Source organism: Portunus trituberculatus, chromosome 14 (assembly GCF_017591435.1).
Source record: "Portunus trituberculatus isolate SZX2019 chromosome 14, ASM1759143v1, whole genome shotgun sequence".
Taxonomy (NCBI): domain Eukaryota; kingdom Metazoa; phylum Arthropoda; class Malacostraca; order Decapoda; family Portunidae; genus Portunus; species Portunus trituberculatus.
The window spans coordinates 11,849,061-11,876,909 of record NC_059268.1 but is presented as its reverse complement, the minus strand read 5'-3'; the positions used below and the strand labels follow the sequence as shown (position 1 = coordinate 11,876,909).

The 27,849-nt window shown below is 40.6% G+C and overlaps 1 protein-coding gene and 1 long non-coding RNA gene across 2 annotated transcripts; one reads left to right on the top strand and one right to left on the bottom strand.

The window, feature by feature from the left end:
- Nucleotides 1-121: 121 nt before the first annotated feature.
- On the top strand, nucleotides 122-27,849 carry LOC123503773. Its single transcript, XM_045253775.1, has 5 exons — nucleotides 122-1,213; nucleotides 17,675-17,803; nucleotides 21,619-21,808; nucleotides 25,077-25,236; nucleotides 26,965-27,849. Exons 1-5 carry the CDS (start codon nucleotides 736-738, stop codon nucleotides 27,073-27,075), a joined length of 1,068 nt encoding a protein of 355 aa, XP_045109710.1. The 5' UTR covers nucleotides 122-735; the 3' UTR covers nucleotides 27,076-27,849.
- Nucleotides 17,838-26,287, bottom strand: LOC123503774. Its single transcript, XR_006674604.1, has 2 exons — nucleotides 26,056-26,287; nucleotides 17,838-18,260 (listed from the first exon to the last, which is right to left on the bottom strand). It is a non-coding gene; the product is annotated as an uncharacterized LOC123503774 (long non-coding RNA).

Here is a 27,849-nt window from a genome sequence, read left to right as displayed (position 1 = left end):
GGGGCGGGGAGGGGACAGGACCAGCCAGCACACCGCGTGACGTCATGCCTGGTAACCACCCTAGCAACGTGTAAACAAACGCCGAGTGGACGTGTGTATTGCCAGTCCTTGTTTGTGGAGTTGGAGGGATGGGTGACGAGGAGTGTCTCCGTGGTTCTTAATATAATGTGAACTATATGTGAGAGTTGTGCGATACTTGAATGGATTGTCGTAATTATTTGAAAGTTAGCGGTCAAGTGCCAGCGAATAAAACCAATATTCCGCATCACGCACTGTATACTGCGACATATCGGAGAAAAAACGGTGGTGAAAGTAACTTGCCTGACAGAAAAAAAAAGAAGAATAGCACATGATTTATGTTTACAATAATTAGAAAGGTACAGTTTGTCCGTCCAGTTCTGACGTCCCACCAAGGCCACGCTACCGAGCTGATGATCGAGGGGGCTCCTCACACTATGCCCGATACAAGATCAACATGATCGGAAAGGACGAGAGCAGCAGTGGCGGTAGCAGCACCACCACCATCACCACCACTGCCATCAATATCACCATCATCACTATTAATAACAACAACGCTAACAACGACGACGAGGACATCAGCGAGGTCAAGTCTCAGTACTCAATTAAGACACACGTCTTTCCGTCCACAACCTGTCAGGGACTTGGTCTGCCTGTTCCGTGATCTTTTCCTTTGCTATGATGGGCGTGGGCGTCGCCCTGTAGCTTTCTGTCAAAATGAGTGCCAAAAGGAAGCCTCGCACGCCCACGCCTCCGCCAGTTATAAAGGAGGACGCGGACGATGAAAGCGAGGATGTGTTTGCAGGCAGACGCGTCTCCGTGTCAGAATTTGATGGCCAAGACTTTGGCTATGAGAGCGTCAGTTCTCCTGGAGCGTCCAGCACATCATCGGAGCCTGCCTACATCAGGAAGCCAGGATTTGAACATCACGCTCACGAGTTTCGAGCGACCCCTCCCAAGTCCACGACGTTCACACCGACAAGTGTGAATGTCACTCTAGGGGGAAACTTAGTGGGAGGGCAGCCCATCAGAACCTCCCTTCACAAACCCACGGGCCTCCAGTCACCCACGGGCTCTCTGGGGTCCAAGGGCAGCAAGAAGAAAAAGAGCAACACTCCAGAGGGCAGGGCAGAGAATGCTAATGCGGAAGCTGACTCACCTTCCCCGAATCCTGTCAGGCCAAAGCTAAAGAAAGGTGAGTAAGGATCCTCTTTACGGTAATCGTGTGCCAATACAACAATAACAAAAATAATAGGAAACACACTAAAACTACACAAATGATTGTCAAAGATATTGCCAAATGAGATATTTTCATCGTAATACTATACTTAGCAAGGCATACTGTAGCCAGATAACAACCCCTACCTTTTAATGATAAGTTCACAATTAAACTCAGGGATAACAAAACTGATAATGTCTGCCTGCAATCTATACAATAAAATGCCTCTTCTGCTAAAATATGTCCCTTCTACCTATTACATTGGGATGATAGAACAAACGTTTATCAGAACAAGCAAAATGATACAGGAATTAAAAAATGTGAAAAATAAATTAAACGCCCATGAGCCGTAGAATACCTAAGTTGTAGTGAGAGATGAAAATAATGTAGAATTAATATTTCGAAGCTAGTTTTCCCACATTAATGACTGTGGGTAGAAGAACTATGCATCCTATACTATTATAATCGATCCCTAAAACTACACAACATACAACACACACACACAAATATATATATATATATATATATATATATATATATATATATATATATATATATATATATATATATATATATATGATAAATAATAAAAAATACAAGGATAAATAAATATATAAAACAGTAATTCTTGGTCAGCATGAGTTGAACAGCAAAGCAGTTCTGAGAGGCGAGCCATGCGTTGAGTCTACCTGGCGATGACCTTGGATTTTTATTTATTCTTTGGGGAAGTGTTGGCTTGGGCACATAGTGGGTTCCGTACCGTGAACCAATGAACACTGCCACCGCCTTGTTCACGGTACCAGGTACATGCTGGCTAGGGAAAGGTCGATAGGCCTGGCTGTGTGTTGGGAAAGGTCTTGCTGGCGAATTAATCAGCAATCACTACCTCAACACTGCAACACCTCAGTATTTCAGGCTTTGTACGTAATGAATAAGAGTCCCTGTAATACAAAACAGTGTAATTTCTGCCATAAATCTTGGTAAATTAGAGGAGTTGGCAGTTTGATGCTAGACGCCATGACTGTAAACACTGTTGGTGAGGTGCATGCGAGTGTGAAGTGCAGTATACAGCGAAAACTTAATGAGCCCCTGCATTAACTTCTCTGCCTCTTTTTAACACAGCGCAGTAGTTCGGTTTACTTTCTTGGGGCAAGATGTCATCGTATCAACACAACACCATACGCATAATATAATATTATAACATAATGAACAAACATATACCTTATAACTTTCCGAATCCATCATAACATATCGACAAAGAAATCATTACCATTCCTCGGGTTCACAACAACAATACTGTTAGGTATATTGAACTATATTGGTCTTCATTACACTAATTTCTGTATTAATCATGAGTGCTCAGGTACAGCTTGATTTCTGGGCAGTGAGAGTCGTAAACTCCTATTTAAGCCTCAACACTTACCTCAAATAGACCTAGAAATTTAAAGGTTATCACTCATTATATCTCTTCTTCGTCCGTTCATAGTTTGAATCGGTTGGATCCAGAGTTGTATGTTGTGGTGTGCACACCAGGACACAACTTGCTCCTCTGCCATCGACATTGGATCCACGATTGTCGTTCAGCAGAATCACATTTTCATTATTTAGCAGAAACTTGATTGCTTTCCATCATTTTGCAAATAATATGAGTCACAGTTTTTAAATATTTGACAAAGTCGATTTACATTTTCTATTATTCGGCGGAAATTTCTATCATATTCATCATTTGACAGAAACTTATATCACAATTTAAAATTATTTGGCACAAACCTACGATCAGTTTCACGGTTTCGAAGAAATCTAACGAACATTTTTTCTGTAAGTGTAAATGTTACATATCTTCATTATTCTTGACTATGTGAACTGTTCTTATTTGATACATTCGAAAGCTAATAAAGATGCTGTATACCCTTTGGAAGAATCTCGACTATAACATTCACTGTCCACTATGAAATTTACTGACAGGTCCTAAAAAATAAGGTAAAGTTTCGTAAGTCTCAGTGATCCAGAACAATGATTAGCGCATCCTTTAATCTGCTAAAGGGACTCGTCCCTTATGCCTAAACTCTTTAAATAACGACATTAGATTATGTTATTATTTTCTCAGTGTGATCTTTAGAATGACCCTCAGATTCATCACTTTGTTCGCATTTCTGCATTCTTTCGTGGTGCTCCTGTGCAATGTGTATTGAACTATGCTTCAGCTATGTGGCAGGAGCACAAGCTATACTTCTCGAACCTGCTGTGGAATGGCAATTGCTTCCGTGTTAGTCCTTTCGTCTGTACAACAATGTCTTTGTCTGCTCATTATGAAACCTCCATCTAAATTTCTAACCAACCCAACCCAGTGAAAGACAAAGCTTTCCAAGGGAAACTAAGAGCACAGTCAATGTCTCCTGAGTTCCCCAAACACTCACTGCCTTGTGGAATCTCATGCACTGACATTCCATTACAGCCAATCAAGAATCTGAAGAATTTCCTTCAACTGATGGAAGAAAGCAGGTTTTCTGCCATCAAAGCAAGACTAGTGGCCACAAAACCCTTAACATTCGGGGAAACCTGAATATATTCTTTGATACACGTGGCTGCCAATGCAATGATGTGTTTGCATGCCAGTGTGAAAAATAAAGATTCGCAAGAAAAGGATATTTTCCTGATGAATAAATCTGACAGAGATAATGTAAACAAAACAAAAGAGGATCTAACGCAGCCTTAAGCAATGTTCAGAGGAAAAATGGTTAGAACCGCCAGCATAATTTTGTCGACTAGTGTATTGAAATGCAGTTCCATGATTGACTTTTATGCATTAAACCTGTGAAGTGTCACCATAGTGTTTCATTTCAAGTATCTTCTAATGAATACACTTTTCAGTATGATTTTCTCTTGAACATGTCAGATGCACGTTTCAAGTTTCAGGTGCTTTCAACAATGCTAGAATATCCTTGAATCTCACTCTCTCTTATTCTGTTTTAACTAATACAAAAATTAACCGCTATCTTTCATCCCTCTTCCGTTCTTGTTGAATTTCGCCTCACATCTTAATGTACGAGTATTATGCGGCAGTCGGCTAAGAATAATTATCATCAAAACTCGTTACGTAGAAGATAGAATAGTTATCTGCGGCTGGTTAGGATATACATTGTATGAGATAATATCAGACGCCGGATTGCGTTGATGGCGGGGCACGTGGCCTTACTCGGCGGCGTTGGTGGTGGTGATGGTAGTGGCTTGTGCTGGTATAACAGGAGTGGTGCTTCGAGTGGTTGTTGTTGTTGCTATTGATGGTGGAGATGGTGGTGGTGAAGCAGGTTAAGTCACAGAGGACGAATGTGGTGTTGACAGTGGAAATGATCGTGATGGTGGTGAATGTAGTGACAGGGGTGGTGAAGCAGGTTATGTCACTGAGGACGAAGCTGTCGTTGGTAGTGGAAATGATCGTGATGGAAAAGAAGATACAGATTCTGATAACGGCCAATGACTATAGTTATCAGATTCTCGTTATTAGCTGTTCCAAACGCTAGTTCAATCACCCTTACGCACAGAGCTTCCACTGAGCTCTTACGGACTTTGAAACCTTTCTTACTAATTGCTTTGAACCCCATTTGGCTCTTACTAAGTTCAGGTACAGACGCACCACTAAACAATTACCTATAGGAAAAATAAATTAAACTATTTACCAGTATCGTGTATCGTACCAAAGACCAACAAGGAGATTATACTTATGTAAACTGTATGCTAGGTGGGGTATAGCCTGTAGGTAAGAAAAAGTATGTCAGTCGATATAAAAGGTTGACGTTAAAATTGTATGACAAAGAAAAGATTGATATGGAGGAAGAGGCCGCTACATGGGACACTGTACGACATCTGCGAAAGACTTAAGGAAAGAGAGAATGATAAATAAAAGCAATAGAGAGAGTGTCCACGGTGGGAAGACAGGAAGTAATGCCCGGGGACGCTGAGCCACACCACGGCAACCCCGAGGCTGTGATGTATCGGGATCCGGAAGACACATTAATATCGCAATCAATCAATGGTGTTTCAGCGTCGCTCCGCCCCCTGGACCACGCTGCCGCTCGGTTAGTCAGGCGTCGTGTATTGAAATAATTCAGCATTCGCATCAATTCATAGACAAACTGAATTCTGTCAAGCTAGTAGCATCATTCTTGAAGACAAAACATAAAGAGATATGTAAATTTATAATCTAACAAAAGTATTTATGAAATTGAGCTAAAATGCAGGAAATTAGCAAGAGAGGGTAATTAAAACGTGCAAGTCTTTCCCTCAAGTGTGGTAAGTGGTGAGGGCCGCACACCAAGAGGTGGAACAAGGCTTCCATCAGTGACACGCTCCCTAATTCTCCAATATATTGATTGCAACGCCGGCAGGTACAGGCCCAGCAGCAAGCACGGCGAGGACAACATAAGTACAAAACTTGTTGCATCTGCTACAAATTTTATGCTTTGATCGTTCGAGTTCTTAGGAAGCGGGTTGTTTGTTGTCAGGATAAGTAAGATTAAACTTCAATGAACGTCATGACAATCAGCAGGTTGTTCATGTACTACTGGCACGGATAGCAGCTAACTTACTGCGAGTCCTCCCTTCTTCTCATTCTCTCTCTCTGCGATATGGCAACTAGTGGCACATTATGTAACAAAATTTAGGTGTTGATGTTGCCGTTGTCTCCGCGTGACCTTGGTACTGCCTGGGCGGCGAAACAGATCCCAGCTAAGAATCTACGAGTTAAGAATCGACGTGGGATCGAAGTAAACTGCGCACAGCCCACTCAGGTGTCCCTTGCACGCTGACTGGTGGTGGTCGTGGAGGGAAGGCCTTGGAGGAAAGCTAAAGCACGATACAGAGACGAATAAAGTCACTGTGTTTATAATAAATTCAAATGTTATATATGCCACTATTATTAGTCCCTTATGATAAATCGACACAAGCAGGTACTAAAGAAACAAGTGAAAAAAACGGCCAAGCTAATAAATAGATAAACAATTAAAAAACAAAATGCCGACTAAGTATTTCCAAATTCACCGTATAAGATCTCAACAGGCCAAACCGATAACTGTTTTGTACTGAGTGAACTAAAGACGAATGGCCACGTCATGGATGCTTTGAGTGTCGCTATCTCGTCTATATAACACTTTGTGAAATACATAAACAAAAGCAATATCAAACCAAACTACTCGGAGGCACACACTACAAAGAGAATATACGTACAACGCTCTAAAATAACACACTATCAGGGTAATAGACGTAATTTTCAGTCTTTTTTCTTTTTTTTCTTGCTTTATTTTCTGCAGAAGGTACCTTTACAGTGGCAGTGAAGTCCAGCTGACATTTCTTAACAGTAATTACTGCCTGCTTCCCCGAAAGACAACTATACGAGTAATTGGGCGATTCTTAGCACGTGAAATTAAATGCAGCCGAACACCGTGATTTCATAATGATGTAGAATACAGGCGCTTTGGAGTGATTTAACTGATATACTATCGAACATCACTACGTAAAACTGTACCAGATATTCTTTTTCATGGCTAGTTTATTAATCACTTTACTCTGTCGTCGAGAAAATTAACGCTTGCAGGGTTAAGACGTGTATTTTGGTTCACAACTGGCCACAACGCACTGTACGTGGATGCGTGTTGTCATGGGTGGTGTTTAGTTATTTTCTTATTTATTTGTTTGATCTACGTATTACTGAGTCAGCTAAAGCTATACGTCCTAGTTGTTGCGCTAAGTAGTACAAGGAACGAATGAGGCGATAAGTGAATCAAACAATTGGTGTACCTAAATGGACTGTGAACGTTGTATAGGCCTGGTCAAGCATTGCGGCAAAACGAAATGTCTTCTAACTAAATAATTGATATTTCCTGTTATGATAGAAGCAACTGAATATTGTGCATTCGTGGAGATTGTTATACTGTGGAAATGTCTAAACGCTTCTTCACAACAACAACAAACATCACGTTTCCCAAAAAAAGGTCTTCTGATGCAAACTACTTCAGTAACAAAATTTACCTTGAAAAACTTGCCTTTATAATTTGGTTATGCCAGTACTTATGCTCTCCTGATTGCAGATAAATGTACTGAAATTTGTATAGAGTGTAAGTGATGGCTTAGTGCCGCGAAATTTACTCAGAAAAACAAAGAAACACAAGACGCGTCACGCACAAGTCAGTGTGTTTCCCCATTGACAGCTTGCATTGTGCTTTTGTTTATGTATCCCCCTCTCCCTTCTCTCCCCTCTCTATTAAGTTAACAATATATGTATGTTTGCCGTCTAATGTTACATCAACCCAAAATTCTACAGGTACTGCGCACTGAGTGATTTACCGATGCCTAAGAGCCGTCCATACCTGCTGCTGCAGTAAGCAAGTATCATGACTGCCATCACATAGCAGCTTTCATTATCTCATCGTTGGCATGTTTATTCATGTCTTTCCTTCCCTTCATCTTCACTATAACCATTCGTCTAGCCTCAATACTTGTAATTGTGCTGACAGCTGGATCAACAGTCGCCATACAAATTTCATACAAAGTAAGTTTGCTCTAACTTTCATCACAAAACTCAACCCAAGGCAAGGCGGGCATTACTTCTCCAGGCAGTGTTCATCAGTTCATCAACTCATGACAATGGAAAGGAGCACTTTACATCACTGGATCAGTAAATTGAAGGCGGCCAACCACATTTTTAGTTATTCCCCTGAAACATTTCCCCGTCGGTCAAGCAGACATGGTGTGACAGAACCATCACCAGTAACTTTGTTGTTGCTCACATTTCTAGGCTGAACTTTTCTACTTTTCAGAACTCAGAAAGTTTCACGATTTAGACTGTCGTGAAGTTTTACAAGACTCATGACTCTCAAGTGTGTCTCTTATTTCATTCTTTAGGTTTACTTTTTACCAAATACAACAACGTATTTATGTCGCCTGGAACCAACAATACTAGTCCTGGATTCATGGTTATTCAGATTAAAGATGATGTGAGAGAGAGAGAGAGAGAGAGAGAGAGAGAGAGAGAGAGAGAGAGAGAGAGAGAGAGAGAGAGAGAGAGAGAGTGGGGGGGGGAGTTTGAAGTTTTATTAGTATACTTGATACATGAATCACTAGACGTGTAGTTGAATTAAACAACCGAAGCAGTGAAAGGTCACACACACACACACACACACACACACACACACACACACACACACACACACACACACACACACACACACACACACAGCTATCTATTTATCTATTCGCGTATTCTTTCCTCGCTACAAGAAGCACCCACGTTATTTTTCAAGAGTAAACTTCAAAGGCAGGCAGTTAGTCGTCCAGCGCTACATAAGGGTCGGCAACTGCTCACTTAACTGCTGTAAATTGCCTTGTGCGCCTCCTGTGTTTCCTTTGTTATTATACTAAACACTAAACAACACTTCACATTAACGCTTGCATTTCCTGGTAACTGGCGGATCTATATTTAGGAAAGCGGCGCCGTGACGCAGGAGAGACAGAACTACAAGCTATCTTATGTTTTCATAATGATATAATCTAACAACTGCAAATGAGGTAATGACTTTTCAAAAATTATGATTGCCAATGACGCAGTGACACTGTGCTGTGAAACTTACAAGAAACGACTGGATGATTCTTTAATTTGAATGATAGTAATTTTCGGTGAAGATTTTGTCAATATCGTTCTTCATAATATCAAAAAATGTTATTACGCAATTGTGTGTGGCATGTTATTTTTCTGTCATGACTCTTCACTAACCTTCTTACCTTATGAGAAGGGAGGTCACTAGCAAGATAGGAAACAGATTTGTAAAGAGTACCAACTGAAGAAAAGCTGATATCTCCATTATAAAGAAAAGGAAATAAATATAAAAAGACTGCAAATAGTTCCCAAAATTGCAACAACTACGCCATCAGCCTTGATCTTTGTCTCGCTCCAGTTTTTTTCTTTTTATAGATCCTTTGCACTTTTCATTCCAGAACTGCTTATTTCTGAGCCTCACTCAAAAGATCGAAAATTAAAGAGTTTTTCCATTTATATAATCGTGCCAACAGAAGCATGAGTTATTTTTTTCATGTGAGATGGAAACTAATTTTCGTCATAGAGAAAACCTGTATTGAAATAACGCAAATCATTGTCAACCTGATACATGAGTAATGATGCCAAACAACCTTACATTTCAATACTTCATCAGAAGGAGCCTTGTCAACAGGCCTCTCTTAAGCAAAGCACACGTCATCTAATTATGATTGAAGAGACCCTTGTAAAATCCAAGTTATCATCAACTTTAATACCCACAATCTCGTGTGTCCCAGTACAGGCTGCACCGTTTCTGATGAAGTGGCAAGCTCCAGGTTATTTTTCGTAATAATAATTATGACTGAGTATTACCAACCAAATATCCAGCTACTGATCCTTTAATTACCACACATCTCCGTCAACCTTCTTGAGATTATTTGTATTTTTCTCTACGCGTGAAGAAAATTAGCTCCTAGAAAAAAAAAAAGTGAACAAAAGCGCCACCATTTGCTGCCATGAAAAAAAAAAAAAAAAAAAAAAAAAAAATATATATATATATATATATATATATATATATATATATATATATATATATATATATATATATATATATATATATATATATATATATATATATATATATGTGTGTGTACAAAGAATAATTTGAACGAATTAATCTAGAAGTTGCCTTCTTTTTCCACTCCTGAAGCGTAGAGAAAAAATACGTAGAAACAGACAATGAATTTCAGAAAATACTCATAAAAGCGATGGAAGAGAGAAGATACTAGTTCACTCTTGCCCTACCGTTGGCAATCTTCTGGTCATCAACGAGAAAACACAAGTATACATTTTTGTAAGAACCCAATATAGGTGTACACTTGTCGGTCGCTATGTTGAAATAATGAAGCTAAGTGTCTGATAGCCATGAATGCATCTATCAATGAATGGTCTTCATGTCAGTGGCTAAAATGTGGAGCTTCTGCAAGCATACTCCATCAGTGACCAGTGCCTCTCACCGTCCCACACGTGATGGCACTGAATGGTATGTTTCTTGGAATTAGTATTGATTGAATTATGATGCCGCAACAGCAAAGTCGTGCCGCGCCTACAAGAGGTTGCAACAAAGCGATACCTCTCCCTGTTCTGTAGAGGTGGGACGAGCGTGGGCAGGCTACAGCCATCGAACGTCGAAAGGGATGGAGTCGATAATGTCAACACAACGACCTTTCCCTGCGCTGAGTACTGGCCAGATGGAAAGCCTATCCAGATAAGTTCATAGGAATTCCTTTTATTTTCCTTAATTATGTGCTGACACTGCTCCGTTTTGTATGTAGAGACACGTTCATCAGACGACAGAGATTCCTACCCTTACCTCTCTCCAGCCCTTAAAACCAGCAGTGAACAGGGTGGTGAAGAGGAGATGGTGTTCCCGTTCCCTGGTGTCCATGCGTCATTCGATCCAAAGGCAGACCATCTCATTGACTTAGACGCCTTGGGTGACAGAAATACAACATTCTTTCCTTCTCTGAAAATCATGTTAATGTTCTCTAATCGTGTCACTGAATTCACATCTCGGCAATGTTACATTCTCTAAAAGGAAGATCACATTTTTCTTGCTGGCTGTTTGAAGGGGGAGGTCACTTGTTTTTAATTCGTATTGAGTAGATGCTGCTCACAGTCTAGAAACGTAACTATTCAATTCTTTTCTTTTATCATGATCCTTTGCTGTTCTTTGGAAATACCAAATTCTGAGAAAGTTATACCAAAAATTATTCCATTAACCACTTGCTATCTCAACAAGCTATACAAAAGGAAGGCTTTATGTGTTTCCCAAATGATGGCAGGTCACAGAGAAGAAAGTGATTCTAAAGGTTATCAACCTCCTCCTCACCTGCTTCCTTCTCCCCATGTGATATCGAACGTTACATTTGGTTTCTGTCAATGTGGAGTCGACCTTTCAACCATAAAATGGCAAACCTACTCATATAGGCTGGTAGAGAATCTTCACGGACCTAAAAAATAATGCTGTCTAAACAACAGCCACTCCTGTCTGCCATGCCACGTCGTGTCAGATAGGCAAGTCATGGGTAGGCAGAGGACATACTCTCATATCTCGTGGGAATCGATCGTGCACCCCTTATTTGGCTTCATCAGGTTTGCTGGATTATGTAGACTTTTTTTTTTCTAAGGTCTCGCGCTGCTATAATTTCTGACTCCATTCAGCACATTGAGATTCGCTTAACACTGAGAAGTTTTACATTAATTTTAAAGTGTCTCAGCTAAGCCTACAGTGGATATTTTAGACTGTACCAGCAGCCAAAAATAGTTTGTTTTTCGTATGAGTCCCACTGAATGTCCTCTAAAACATTTATTTATGACCACGGAAGGTAGTTTTAATTATACCTGCCTATTCATTTTTCTCACCCATCTAGCTATAGGCCCTGAAGATTTTCACTCGCTTTGGCTTGTGTAACGTAGAGTAGACTCCTTATATAACCGTGCCGAAGCTGGTGGAAGAGTGGAAGCTGCTTATGTAATGCACTTCTAAATTGAAAGTCTCCTGTCTAATGCAGGCCTAGCGTGGGAGGCATCGCTCACACAGTACAGAGTGAATGTGTCTATTATTCATCAATCCTCGCGACATAACGTACGTATCTTCCTTATTTTGTTGAGGAAGGATAGACGCGTCACGCTGCGGAGAGTGAGGCACCACAGCAACGCCTCCCTCACCGACGACACTGGACATATCAAATTTATCAGTGACGTTTCGTTTGTAGGACACTTCCTGGTCGTGTCCTAATTTGAAGGAACCTCTACGGCATTGGAATCTATTAACTAAACCGAGATCCTGAATTTTTGTCGCAGAAAGGGTTGAAAAGTATTCAGGTATATAAGTCATACAGGATACAGTGTGTGTGTGTGTGTGTGTGTGTGTGTGTGTGTGTGTGTGTGTGTGTGTGTGTGTGTGTGTGTGTGTGTGTGTGTGTGCACGCTTCTCTCTTTCCAGTGGCATGGTAAGAATTCCAGGCACTTGATTTTATAGATTTTATATTTACTGTTTGACTTCGGAAGTGCAAAATAAAAGACTGATAAGACTGATTACAAACTCGTTAATTCTTGATGAAAGATTGTTATAAGCAAAACTGTTACCGGATGCCTGAGATGCCAGCGCCTGATCCAAAACTCCTGGTAAGAAAAGTGCACGGGCGTATAAGCTGCGTGGTTCCTTAGCCTTAACCCCTTCAGTTCTATGACGCGTTTCAATATTCGTTCTCCTTACTATTTAGTGATTTTATACAGTTTCAGAAAATTATGTGGGGATTAAAATAATGAAAACTGTGGCCATTAATCTTCTGACCTCCATAGACCCTAATCGCACACAAATCTCAAGGTAAAAATGTGTCCCAGTACTGAAGAGGTTAAACTATACAAACGGTCTTATGTTGCAGTAATTCCTTAAACCTCATGAATTTTTTTAATTGCATAACTATAAACTACAAGAATCTTTAAACTACAAGGAACTTTAAACTACATGAGGTCTTTAAATTAAGTAAACTTCACGCTCTTTAAACTACACAGCTTTAAAACGAAAAGGTTGTATAAGGAACTTTAAACTGTATGGGCTTTTAAACTTCACTTGCCCTTGAATTAGAAGGATTTTTAAACTCCATTGGTGTTTAAACTGTATCGATGCTGAAACTTAACGAACCATTTGCACGGGCATGTGAACAGAACGGAGTTTATTCATTATTGCATACCATACGTAATCAAGTCATTCTGGCTCGTTTGGCTGTTGGAAACTAAATTCTGTGGTTGCCTGGAATTCCCTCCCTTCATGTACTCCCTGCACCGCTGTAGCCGAGCATATGCAGTAATGTATTCACATAACTGAATTTAAGAAAAGTCGTTTCCAAATATCAAGGTTGAGTCGGGTTATGTGTACTCTTACAACTGAAGTACAAAGTGTAGGTCTTGTATTTTCGTTCATAACACTGATACATTACACGTAATGACATATTTCACGTGTAAAAGAATGTCTATTTACTACATGACACATCAAATAAATACATTCCCAAAAAAAGGTAGAATAGCTTAAATGCATACAGAATTAATGGAATGTCTGCATTCAGGGAGATATTTTGTTGTCGAAGCGCCAACACTGAAGTAAGTTCGAAATATGAGGTAATTTTTTGAGACAAATATCAGAACAGGTACGATTTCTGGTCCTCTGAAGCTGAACATTGGCAGACACGCTTGTATTCGTCCATCGATATTTCATTCTGACATACCGCATGACGGGGGAAGGAAGCGGCGTGAGACTGCGTGACGCCGCATCAAAGGCAGTGCGCACCACCAATGCGCAACCTCCATTGACTCATTCAAGTCGGCATGATGTTGTTTTTAGTCAATGGGGAATGTAGAGTTTTAGGTCAACTTCCCCCTGCTCCAGCCACTCCCTTCCGCCCCCACCTGTCCATTGAGACACGCAGGTGGGCGCAGCGTGCACTCACCAGCCATTGCACACACTCCCGCTCCCCGTTTCCTTGCTGCGATAGTAGCATTTCTTTGTACTCAACTTACATCAATACATTCAAAAATATTTCCTACGTAGAATTATAAAATGGTATGTTAATATGCTCTACTTCAAAATTTTCTGAAACATTCAATGGATGATATTAATGAAAACACAACAAAAATTTCAAGTAATCAAGTGGTATTAATTATACATCAGAAGGCAAGAATAGTGAAGTGAAGGACAGCGGAAACTCGCCTTCCTTATGGCTGTGAACCATGTACAGCAGTTGTGTCCCTGGAGGCACGACTGGTCGGGCGGAGCGTGATGGCGGACGAAGACTGCTGCGATGGACATAAATCTAAAAGACAAATGAAAAGACGGCATGAAAAATTATGAGAGCGCAGTGAAACAAACAGAATGATGAAATAGCTAGCGATTTTTAGGGGTGATAATTTGGTAACTAGTACTTGACAGGAAGCGATAATTTATGTCCGTAGGGATCTTGGTGAGAATAGAGAAGGTGGTAGGATAACACTAGGTCTTGTGAACTTAGTATATTTGATGTGAAACAGTTAACAAATGGTAGTTTATTCGGTGACATAACTCTGTAGCAAGAGTTAATTTTCATTAGAGAGCAATAAGTGTTACATCTGCATCAGGTGAGGAAAGAAAATAAATTCCTCTGATGTCTTCAGAAAATATTATACAGATTAGTTTGTCACGTTAAAGAAAATTTATTAGTTAAGTTATAATTCCTTACTTTTCCCTCATGTTGTAACTCCGTAACCTGTAACCTAAAGAGGCTTGCTTCCCTCTAAACTCATCGATCTCTTTGTTAACTGACCGATAGCTTTGAGATGTTGTGTATGGTGCGATGACGTTAGTTCATGCTCAACATTTTTTTTCGTGGAAGTACAATGCTTTACAATAAGACAACAGTTACGAATGGTCTATCTGTTACTATCTAGACACCAGCGATGTCTTGGTTAGCATTTTCCTTTGCGATTTCGAAACGAAGTCTTTTCAGAGTGTTAGTTGTTATCTCTTTAGGCCACTTGCACTCAGGATAAAAAGCAAAGCCGAGCCGCTGTCTGTACGTCACATTGACATTTTTCAGGTAATTTTGGTGTATGGCTAAGAATTAAACAACTTCTGGGAGGAGAGACATGAAAATACCGGATTACTTAGCTGTTTCAATATCAAATGTTTCCATCAGGGGTCAAGCTATGTTAAAAAAAAAAAAAAAATCAGGTTCCTTTCTCACTAGCCAAGGTATAATGAAAACTGAATGATGAACGATACACAGTCTACTTCAGAGACGATATATTATGATCGGTCTAGTTAAACTGTCCGCAAAATGTGACATGGAAAAGTAAAACATGCATTGAAGAATTTTAAGATTGGTGCTTGTTCCTCTTCATCCCTGGTAGGTGGATGCGTAAGATAACCACGTGTTCCGTTCTTTGTCACCCGGTGGTTGATTTATTTATTTGTTATCATCTTTTTTTATGTTACGGCCTATAGCGCCTGTAGGCATACTTGAAGCGCTCTTCAGCCCATTAGTGACGTAGGCAATTTTACTTATAGTGGTGCCCATTAGGGTACCACTATAAATAAAATCGCCCAATCCCACGCTCACCACCTTATCCACTACGCCACAGTCTCCCTGTGGCATCACTTTCGGCCAGTATCAGTGACCTATCAGACTTCTTAAAATTGTGCTCTCCTAACCTTCTGACTATTTGACTTGTTAATAATATATGATTCCCACAAGAAAGTTTAGTTACTGCCACAAAGGTTACTTGATTAAGAAAGGGTAGTCCTGGAGTTCCTGGACTAAACTCACGTATCGAGGTGTGCCACGATCCAGCCCTCGCCCCATACTTGATAAAGGACTCTGCCTCTCTGTAGTGACCGAGGTGGTTCTCCATTAGTATGATTTACATGCAACTCTCTCCGGGGTCTGAAGGAAATGCTTAATGCCGAAGCGAAAAGTCCAAGTGTTTGTGGAAAGGTGAAGTGATATAAAGATAAATGTATGTCGAGATATGTTATCAATCTCATCAAAATTACAGTTTATATAAAATGTTTACTCATATATAAAGAAAAAATGTTAACTAGTCTTCGAACACACTCGGTGCTCCTCATGTGCAAAATAATGTTCAGGAGTTTCAAATCCTTAAAGGTTATTACAAGGACACTTCAAAACCTCGCCTTACGGGGAGAGTGGCGAACCAGGCGAGCTGTCGTGCGTTAAAATGCTGTGTCGACAGCACGCTTCTCTGATTCCGAGGTCAGGAACAGCCCAGTATTAAATTTTCAGTCAAAAAATTTACTCGTTCCATGAAAAAAAAAAAAAAAACACGAAGCGATATTGATGTTCCCATGCAGGTCGTAAAAGTTCATGTTTGTAAATGCCTTGTCGTATTTCTTAAGGCCTCAATGATTGCGATAAACAGTATAAGTACTCGCAAGTGTCAGTTTGCGGCAGGAAGTATAAAGCTTGAGAGAACGTCGCGAACCAGCCTTGCTCTGCCTCCTCAATTATAGTTTTCAGTTGATGTTTTATGATAGCGACAAATTTCTTTAAATCACGCCATATGCGGCAGAAGGTAATAGAAAACGCCATACAGTGAAGTGAAATCCAACGAAGAACGCAACAAGGTTAATGACTCGAGAACCTGGATATAATCTATGTACATGGAAAGTAGTGATTCTCGTATCTGGTCTCGTATCTGGTCGTGTTTTGCTGTTGCTAGTGTCGTTGCTAATGCTGATGTGTTGATTTTGTTGCCACCAAGGACGTTTCTTGCTATTGAGAAGACCAAGAGTTAAGGTCAAGTCTGAATCTGCTCTGTTAAGCCTTCCACTGCAATATACAACAATTCACAACGCTAAAAAGTAACAAGTGAAGTCATTATAAACACCAACAAGAAAGAAATGCATGAAGGAATAAGTTTTACAATTTTTAGACAGTACTATCTATGTTCAGAGGTGGCTTTAACTCCTTCAGTACAGAGACGCGTTTTCATATTCATTCTAGTGATTTTTACAGCTTTAGAAACTTATGTGGGGATTGAAATGGTGAAGACTGTGACCATTAATCTTCTGACCTCCATACACCCTTCCTAATGTCAAGAGAATGATCTAATCGTACACAAAAACACAAGGTAAAGATACATTCCAGTACTGAAGCGAGAAAAAATATCCCATAGTGGTTAGTTACGGTTAGAAGATAAGGAAAAATGAGCCAATTTGCAGTAAATGGGTTAAGATCTGTTCTTTTGTTCAGACCTAATGACATGACTGGTGGGCGCTGTTGCTGATATCATTCGTACTACACTGACCAACGCTAACACGTCGTAACGAAGGAAGAATGCTGAATAAGTCATTTACATCGACTTCTTCGGCGAAATCTCTTTAGATATAGAGTGATGATAAAGGCGTCGTTAATCCGAGTTCCTCAAGGGTACGGTTCCTCGGAACTACCGAGTCCACTGCGCTGTAATGACGTCTTAGTTTCCAGATGACAACACTTTTTCTTCTCTTCGCTATCTTGCTCACCGTTAAGGTTTACTAATTATATTCTTTTTATTATCGTTATCGTTGTGCTATTCCTCCTTTTAAATTTCACAAATACAACACGCGAGACAGTAGTACAACCCTACCCCCACCCATACACACCCACGCCCACACCCACACCCTCCCACCCACCCACACACACACACACACACACTACCCACCCACACACACACACACACACACACACACACACACACACACACACACACACACACACACACCCACCCACACACACACATATTACTCGATCATTAAGTAACTATCATTTCTTAGGCTGAGTCTGAATATTCAATCTTGCCTTTCTTCCCAACAGATCCGCTGCCGATGAAGATGCGTGCCTTCCCTCAGAGCTTCTGGCTTCAGCCCAATAAGAACAACCTGCCTCCCTCCTGCTCCACCTTGCCGCCCCTCATCCTCGGCAAGGATTCCAGCGACATGTTCGGTTAGTTTCGTGGAAGGACTTGCAGAATACTAACTTGAAATCATCTTTTTTATTTCGATACATTTTCAGAGATCAAAATGAGATGCAATGTTGTACGTTACTTCTAGTTACCAATAATTACAGATGGAAAGCTTTATTTCATAGAAGTCATGAAGTCACTACATCTCTAACAAGTTTACTCAGTCGTTTATAGGGAGAGTAGTAAAAGGAGGAGATCCATACCCTTGGTCAGGCACTTTTATACGTACTAACACACACACACACACACACACACACACTTATTAATTCATATATCGAACGCCAGCCTTGCCGGGATCCAATCGCTGTCTTTGAGCAACACTTTCCCACCTCAGTCTGCGGTGGCACCAAACATTGACCTTGACCTCCACCCGGGCCCGGCACACCTGCACCAGTTGTCGCGACACCCACTCACTTATTGACACACGCCGGCCGCTGACTGGAAGTAAACATGGCATGTGCCGATGTATTTTACAAGTTCCCTTGCGACACACACGCACATGCAATAAACACTAAGGAAGAAAATGGATACAACAGTAAATTAATAAAGTAGAAAACTAAATTGCTGTTTTCAAATCTTATATAAACAGAGACCGAATGAAGAACGATACAGTGTCTCAGAAAACTAAGGGAACTTACATAAAAAAGGTTAAGGACAAAGGTAGCTATATAACTTACATAAAAAAAAGATTAACCACTACTGAGTACAAACAGTAGGATCGACTTACGCAGGCTATCAGTAGCGACACGCGACAGACGGACTCGTAAAGTATCACCGTCAGGAAAAAATCAAGTACGCCTCGCCAACACGCATAGATACGAGAACAAGCATACATCACGCACTCCACATAAACAACCACGCATCTCCGCATCAACTTCCGCCGTGAAATCAGTAACATCTATAAACATCCCACAAACACGAGGTTGCGAACGTGGGCTAGTTTCTCTTAAAATATCGAAAAAGCTGAGCGCCAACATAATTATGGAGATTTCAACTCCTTTATATACTAAAAGTGTTAGGACGGATGGGAGTCTTACGTGTTGCTTTGTTAGTGGCGGAAAAGAAAGACAAAAAAAGACGTAAGGCAGTAGGATATAATCTTTTCCGAGTAACAAGTAAGTGTGGGGTCGATGGGAGTCCTGCACGGGCTGGGTCATTGACCTCCACGAAGCCCGCCTGCTGTACCGCTGTCTGCTTATGTAAACTCTCGGTGTGTGTGTGTGTGTGTGTGTGTGTGTGTGTGTGTGTTAGTATTGCTTTGGATAAATAATTCGCTATACGTAGTTTTGAATTCTTTTGGATTTTTGCAGCGCGTGGGAAATTACATTATTTGTCAATAGAGTACCTGCATGTGTGTGTGTGTGTGTGTGTGTGTGTGTGTGTGTGTGTGTGTGTGTGTGTGTGTGTGTGTGTGTGTGTGTGTGTTGAGAGGAGGAGAGGACAAGTCTGACTGAAAATGTCAGCGTCACATCCATTTCAAATAAATGACAGTATTAATAAAGGTTACACAAAACAGATTGATTTTCCTTCGTTATGAATATTACCAATATTCTATGAGAGCCATCATCATCAGCAGCAAATGACAAAGAGGAAGAGGATTCTTAGTACCATCACTCAAGCTTTTCAACTTTTCACGATGAGCGAGGCAGTATTCCTCCAACTTAATTAATTACCGAGTCTGCTGCTGCAAGACTGTCCCCCTTGCCACAGAAGAGAGAGAAGCTACGAATAAAGTATGCAATCACAATAAAAATATATTGCTACCATAGTAATAATCTGATAGCTTAGAGGCAAAGAGGGAGCAACTTGTCTGTCTAAATGACGTTATCACTCCGGATGATCCCTTCTGAGCCTTATATGCTGCATTACTGAATGACTGGGATGATGGTTATATTATCATGTTTTGACCTCAGCACCCTCAGTAGTCAGATCTCCGAAAATAAAACGAAGCGGACGCTAGAACTAAAATGAAAACCAATAACTGCAGTGTTTTTTGTTATGCTAAAATACGTTTACTAGAAACTAACACCCCAAGATTAGAAACAGAAATGTGAGGTTAATAATACTTTCAAAGGAGATAATCAATAATACTTTCAAAGGATATAACGTTGATGAGACGCGCAGTAATTTATTTTTATAGACAAAGACAGATTAATGACCAACAATAACTGTCAAATGGAACCACGTCTTGCCAGGTGAATTAACATGAACACTAATGCTTCTCACGTTCACTCCCGCACGGCTCCACCAAACAGTTAAGTAATAGGCGTCCGTCACTACTTCTCAATGTCACGGTCGTTGCCCATCACGTCACATCACTCCCTTCCGACATTGTTGCGCCGCCGATACTCTGCAATGAATAGACACCCATCTCCTTCAGGCTGGTGGTCTCAAAGGGGCTTACTGTTTGTTAAGGATCAGAAATAGCATCACAAAAGGGAGTGAATCTCTCTCTCTCGCCATTCAAAGGATCGTGGACTACTGTAACCGTTATTGTCTCTCTCTCTCTCTCTCTCTCTCTCTCTCTCTCTCTCTCTCTCTCTCTCTCTCTCTCTGTACGACATTAATTAAAGTTGGATAAATAAACGTATAAAACAAAACAGAGCAAAACAAAGCAAAAAAGAAGTAAAAACAAGATAATAATGATAAAAGTAAAACAGAACAATAAAAATGGATAATCAGTTGTGAACAAATAATGGATAAGTCAAATGAAACGAAAAGTAAACAATCATAATGGAAACAAAGGCGAAACAAAACAATCTTTCGTTCAAACAGACACCACACATGCACTTTCCATTATTATATGTATGTAGGTATTGTTATATGTCTCTGTCTGTCTGTCTGTCTGTCTGTCTGTCTGTCTATGAATGTCTATATCGCCGTCACACAAGGAAGAAGCGAATATTGGCTGCTTTTTATGCTCCCTGTGAGGTTCTATAGGATTATTATCTGTCTGCGTGACCATCTCTATTTATAGCTTCTCTGCGGTCGGCGTAACGAAAATCTTTATAGGAACCGCCAATAAGTAGTAAATTTTAAATGCCGAACGAATCGTTCCTGATTCCAAAGAGGGTTTCAACTGGATTTCCTTCAAGCTTTCTATTCCATGATTTTTTTTTTTTTTTAACGATTTCTGCGTCAGTTCCCTAAAACCCGCCTCATTCTGTCTCATTCTGGCTCACTTCCTCTCTTTCCACGCTTGTCACCTTCGTGGATGATTGTATGTGTGTCCTTTTCTTTCGTTCATTGTTTTATTTACATTTTCTCCATCTTCTTTATGGTTGCTAGCTCTCTATTCCACTATACTCTGAGCTTCTTAACTATTGTAATTGTGGCGCCATAAAATTTATCAAGTTACTCAAACAACTACGCGCTTTTATCCTCTTCTTCACTACGTTTCATTTTCTATATATTCCCTCTATTTATCTGAACATCCTAGCAAACTACTTATATATATTTCCGCGAGCTGCCGCCATTTACACTCTTGTCAATAATTCTCTCTCTCTCTCTCTCTCTCTCTCTCTCCACCCCCGAAAACAAATTCTGATACTTCTTCCAGTTTTGCCCACTTTCAGAACACCTTTATCTCTGCATCTCATCCCGCTCCTTAATACTTTTCTATCTTTTCCCTCGCGTGTCATTCATATTAATTTCCATTGCACACTACACGCACGGAGGATGAAGACACGTATTCCCTATATCTCAGTAACAAGTTATAGCATTATTCTTTATTTCATAATGACTAAATTAAATGATTAGTTGAAAGTTTACCTACAGCGGCACACTTTTCGCAGAGATTCGTCCAGTCACCCGCCTGAGGAGGATCTAGTGGCCGCCGCGGAGCAGCCACGAGGGGAGCCTGCCAAGACGGAAAAAGAGGCAGAGCTAAGGTCCATCAAGGTGTGCAACCCAGACCTACTATCCAGACTCTTCGACTCCGTGGAGCAGGGAGACAAGAAAAGGGTGGCTGTGGTGCGGCGGGGAAGGTGAGTGTCACTGCTACCACTGGGGACTGGCGGACGTGTGAGGAAATGCTTGCGAATGTGAACTAAATCCTCCTCCTCCTCCTCCTCCCCTCTCTCTGTGTGTGTGTGTGTGTGTGTGTGTGTGTGTGTGTGTGTGTGTGTGTGGGCTGCTAAGCATGGTTGTGATGAGGAATAAGGCAAGAATGGTGGTGTGCGATTATTGGTGACGGGGAATGACGGGGTGATGGCCAGTGATGAGTGGTGATAATGATGGGAGGAGTGACGGGAATTGATAGAGCTGAAGGATGATGATGGAGACGCGTGTTGTAATGAGGTGTGCGTTTATGTTCATTCGTTATACCAGATCTATTGCGTCAATCCTTAATACTTTAGGGTCCCACCTTTAAAACTCATTCATAACATAGGCAGGTTTCTCTCTGAATTACCAACCGCTCTTACATATACTACAATACAGCAGGAGCCTCTTCCTCACCCTGGACTAATCTTCTACCCGTTAGATCTGAGCCACACCGCTAAGGCTGTGTAAGAGATTCCTGTTTGTGTTATCGCACTCATTGAGACTTTTTAATTCCGTAAACCACTTACAGCGTCGTGTTCAAATTCTTTCTAATAAGAGCAGATGCCTGACCTTCAAGATGCTGTGAGATGTTTCATTTTTCAACGAGCTCACTAAATTCCAAGTAAGTATGTAATCTGAACTTTCATTTCGTACGCGAGGCTTAACATACTGCTCGCTCATTGTGGTGTTTGACATTTATTTTGCCACGCGGTAAGAAATTCATGTCGTCCCAGAAATCGCTGCCTTGCCCCGAACCTATCGGCAACATGCGTTATTCAATGGGCCTTCCCCAAGGATGTCCGCTTGTATGACAACAAGAAAGAGACCACGCAATATCTTAGGTAAGAGTTAAACCTTCAGATCCTACGTCAGGACAACACTGCATACGAAGAGCAGGAAGTGTTCTCTCAAAGGCAGAAGGTAGCTAAGTAGTTAAAGACTGCAGACGTTAGGGGGATGAGTCATAGGTGATGCACGGGGATACCAGGAGTGGCGGGCGAGGAGCCTTACCGTGAATCACACACACAACACGCATGACTCAGGTCACCACACATCGGCACACCAAGACCAGGCATTCCATCAAACGCCCCGCAACTTTGCCCTCTCCAGCCTGCGCTACTCTTCGCTCAGTGCCTAGATTTTGGATTGTGTTTCGTGTCCTTAAAAGAGACGCCAACTTTTCAACGGAGTAAAAATTTGGCACTTGTGTCGATTTTCAGCGAATGAGCAGGGCTGTCTAGACTCCAGACTCTCTCTCTCTCTCTCTCTCTCTTCGTTTCATACTACCCAGCGTTGTTAATTAAAACATTTCAAGTGATAGGAGATGGAAGGTAGTAATAAGTGATTGGTACGAGCTGTGGAAATCAATGACGGAAGGTGCTATGTACAAAAAAGAAGTAATCGGTAACAAAGGCTATCATTATGCCCTGTGTTTGGTAAGTAGGGCGTACGACGCTGCCTGTTGCTCGAAGGATTGTTGCTTGGAATGCTTAACAGGTGACGCTTGCCTCTACATTTTTTTCATTCACCATACATTGTTTACCTTTTATCTGTAGGATACAAAATATGGTCTTGCCTTTGAAATATATCCGCAGATTTTCCACCTTAAGATGATAAATCAATAACAATATCGCTTGCAACATTGATCTCGTTGATAGTTTGCCGATTTTTATCCGTACGTTGGTTTCCGGCAGCTCAGTGTGCCAGACACATGGGGCAGGACCGTGCGTCAATTTTCACCAGTACCTCCAGGAACCGCAAGGCCACCGTGACATTTAGCCGCATCGATTATGCTTTGCAAGGTCAGCTGTTGGTGTGGCGGCGGCTGCTACTACCTGACAATTGCCGGGGATCTATATTTGCAAGGAGACAATAAATTCGAAGAGCCTCGGCCGACACCCCGCTCCACCTTTCCATCTCTCTCTCTCTCTCTCTCTCTCTCTCTCTCTCTCTCTCTCTCTCTTTCTCTGTAGAAATGTTGCAGAAGTATTTTATTCAGGTTTATGTTTGATTCTTTCCCGACATTAGTTTCATTTTCGTTCCAATCCAATGTTCTTCATTGCCTATCAAAAACTTATTTATATTCATTTATGACTTATTCTGTAAATGTCGAAATCTTTTTACCTTGGATTACCTTGATATAAATCTTTCGGATTATTATTATCAGTCTTTTTATCAGTCTTCCCATTACATTTCATCCTTCATGCCACGACGCGTTTCCATAATCATTCTGGTGACTATTTGGTAATTTTATACAGCTTCAGAAACTTATGTAGGGATAAGATAGAGAAGTCTGTGGCCATTACTCTTCTGAGCTCCATAGACCCTTCCTAATGTCAGTGAAATGGTCTAATCGTACAGAAATTTCAATGTAAACATGTATCCCTGTATTGAAGGAGTTAAAGCAACCCCTGCCACCTCTGATGATTGTATGATGCAACATGAGAAGGATACTGTCAACTGCCAAAAAAAAAAAGTGGAGAGGAGAATGGCAAAGAATGCAGACAGCAATAAAGTTCCTAAACGATGAGGCGTAGTGATACTCTTCCTTCGAGAATTTTACCAAGTGGAAGAAGAAAATAAGGTAGAGTATGGCAGATTTTCTAGTGAAGGAAACAAGCAGAAGATACTGGTTTAACTCGTATTTGTATGGTGGACAGTGTAGGGAAGTATAGCAAGTCACATGCAGAGTGACCGCGGAAGGGTGTGGGAGGAGAGGAATGCAGCTAGAATGCTCAAAAGGTCAGTCAGTACTCATTAAAAATACAACAAGAGAAAGCAAAAGATGGACCACTGCTGCGGATTGAGAGGTAGCGCCGCACTTGAAATAAGCCACATGCACGGCCAGACATGGACTTTGCATGAAGTCAGGATCTAGGAAAGAGTACATGTGGTGGAGATAACACCAGCTATCTCATTCTACGGAAGTCATCAGTATCATCAATATCTTATATCGAATATATCACTAAGTAGTAAATACCGATACCCAAAAATGAGCCGATACCGCTGATTCCGATACCGATACCGATGCATCAGTACATCTCTATAGTAAATACCATCGGTCGAGTATAACTACAGAACAACCACAAAACATGAGACGAGGTTACGCAGATGCCAGTGCAAAATTACGGGGAACCTGCTTGTCTGTCTCTCAGTGTAATATTAGAGGCCAAAACATCCGCAATCTTACTATTTGGTTCCTCCTTACAGGCCCCGAAAGCCTCCCTCTACAGTGCTGCCAAGAGTGCTGCGGGACGAGGACCCGTGTTTGGTGAGCACTGTCACGGAATCCATCCTGCCTCTCCTTCCTGATAAGACTCCCGTGTCCTCAGGCTCGTCAACCCCGCTCGGTATCCGCCAAGGGCCCCAGGTAAGTGCACAATTATTCAGATCTAGGATTCAAACAGTACACTGGGAAGGTCAATTGTCGTCACAAGAAAATAAAAGTAAATAATGTGAGGTTTAATCCAAAATCTACAACATTAGCGACAAAGTTTAGTGTACGTAAAGATTATTCAGAATTTCAGTCAACTTTGTTATACTATACATGAACCCAAACCATGATTCAAGCCATGAACATTCAACTTAGTGAAGCAGTGAGTGTTCCTTTCAAGTTACTCCGTCAAGCCGTTACCTCATATCACGTGCTTTAGGTCATAATGTACCATCAAAATGTATGAAAAGTGTGTTGTTGACGGATCCAAAATTCATTGCAACATTATCCTTGTTTTTCCATTGAGATTATTTTGAAATATTTAAAAAGAAAATCAATGTCTCTTGAAATAATGGAAATTGCTAGATATAGTTGCTAAACGTGAAATTCTAACCTCCATTAGTGCAGCAAACAGTACAAAACTATCGTAGACACATCGCTGGTTCAGTTTTTGCCTTGACTTCGTAGGATAGAATTTATCGTGGAGAACAACACCGTTAAAAGTTTACGTACAAGATAACAATGCACTATTATGGTAAAAATAAGAATTCCCAAACATGTAATGACAGAGACACGCTGAAAATCTAGTGTCATCACTGTCACAATATGTATCAGAGAGAGAGAGAGAGAGAGAGAGAGAGAGAGAGAGAGAGAGAGAGAGAGAGTTTGCTCTACGAAACAAATCGCGTCTTCTCTCAATAGTCACGGTATGCATACTATAAGAAGCCTTTTTCAATAAGCAAAACTGGTACATACTTTGTGGTGGCTGCGGGAGGTGCAGCGTAAGGGCTCCATTCCACGTTCCTCAATTTTGAAGGACGCTCAATTTTGAGTAAAGCTTTCTGTTGTTATTTCACTTATGTATAAATGTACAGGATTCATTATCAAAGCTCGCCAAAAGAGAAACAGGCGTGCAGTGACGAGAGCTCTAAACAGACGCCTTGTTGTTGACTGCATTGGTGGGTGGAAACTACGCAGCTGCTTCGTCGCTGGCTCGACTCAGTGTAATGATGAAACACACACACTTCTTATATCGAACTCAATAATCATTCAGTGATGAATATATATATATATATATATATATATATATATATATATATATATATATATATATATATATAATAGATAGATAGATAGATAGATAGATAGATAGATAGATATTTACCGCTGAATGATTATTGATTTTGATATTAGAACTGTGCGTTTCATTACACTGAGTCGAGCCAGCAAAGAAACAGCTGTGTGTGTGTGTGTGTGTGTGAGAGAGAGATTGGACAAATAAACACTGAAAGATGTGTACGCATTTCAGTATTATCTGCTCCTTACTTGATGAAGCAGTTTTGTACTTATATTACTGACAAAAATTACGTGCCATTCTTTTTTCAAGGCAGCTGTCATTGACTTGAGCTTCCTTTAACGTGAAGGTGTGAAAAGCATGGAAGTTGGATAGAAGGACAGGAAGGGAATGTGAAGGGTGAGAGAAAGAAACCAGGGTTATGATACACATTAGAAGCAGCTCTATTCAATGGCAACTGCAATGGAAATAGAATGGCTGGCAGATGTCACTTTTGTTAGAAATCTGGCTAGGAAAACTGCTTCATCAAGTAGAGAGCCGACGGTACGTACCACACACTATGTAACATTGTATGCATGCTTTACTTTCAGGTGCTGGAGATGGTGAACCTGCGTGATGGTGACAGAACTATCTCCCTGCCCTCCCTCAATGTGGAACACAATTACAACCAAATACTATCAGAACTAGTACTCAAACTGTAGCTTAAGTTACTGACCCATGTTGTTCGTCACCTCTATATTTTCAAGTGAAAATGAATTATTTTCTATTATTCCACATGAAAGTTGATTTTTCTTTTCGCTTTGTATTTGCAATTCGAATTTTCCATAAATTAATCTGATATGCTTTGTTCCACTAAGGTAAAGGTATAAATTCCTGAAAAGTTCATCTGTAACAACAATCTTCTGTATGAGAAAGTGACGCAACCACACATGCCAAAGCGGGAATGGTTTGGAAGTTTCTAAAAAGCTCAAGGAATCAATTTAGATTCTGTTGCTATTTCATATTCTTAAGTCTGTAAACCTTGTAACTATGGCTCCTCATTCAGTGTCACACAGAGCCATTGCTCAAATCTCAGGTAAAGAGAACTTCCAACTCAGGAAGGCTTTTTTACATAAGGTTATTAGACTAGAAAACATTATATTCAGCAAGTACAGGAGTCATAGCTTCAGGTACCTGCTGCCAGAAGTTTTTAGCAATTTCTTGTTGGTTTTCATGATCTCTTACATCAAGAAAAGAAAAGCATTTTGCTATATATTTTTTAAGAAATTTGCAGATATCAGTTGTAAAGTACTTCACAAATTATTTAAAAAATTTTGGCACAAAATTTGAATTATGTACCTCCAAGATTGAGTCTAATAGTGGAAGGTTGAAGATAACACAATATCTTATTGAGTCATGTAGATACAAGTAACATTACTTCTGAAAAAAATAAACAATATAAACCCATACAAAAAACATATTTTTCATAGGCAAAA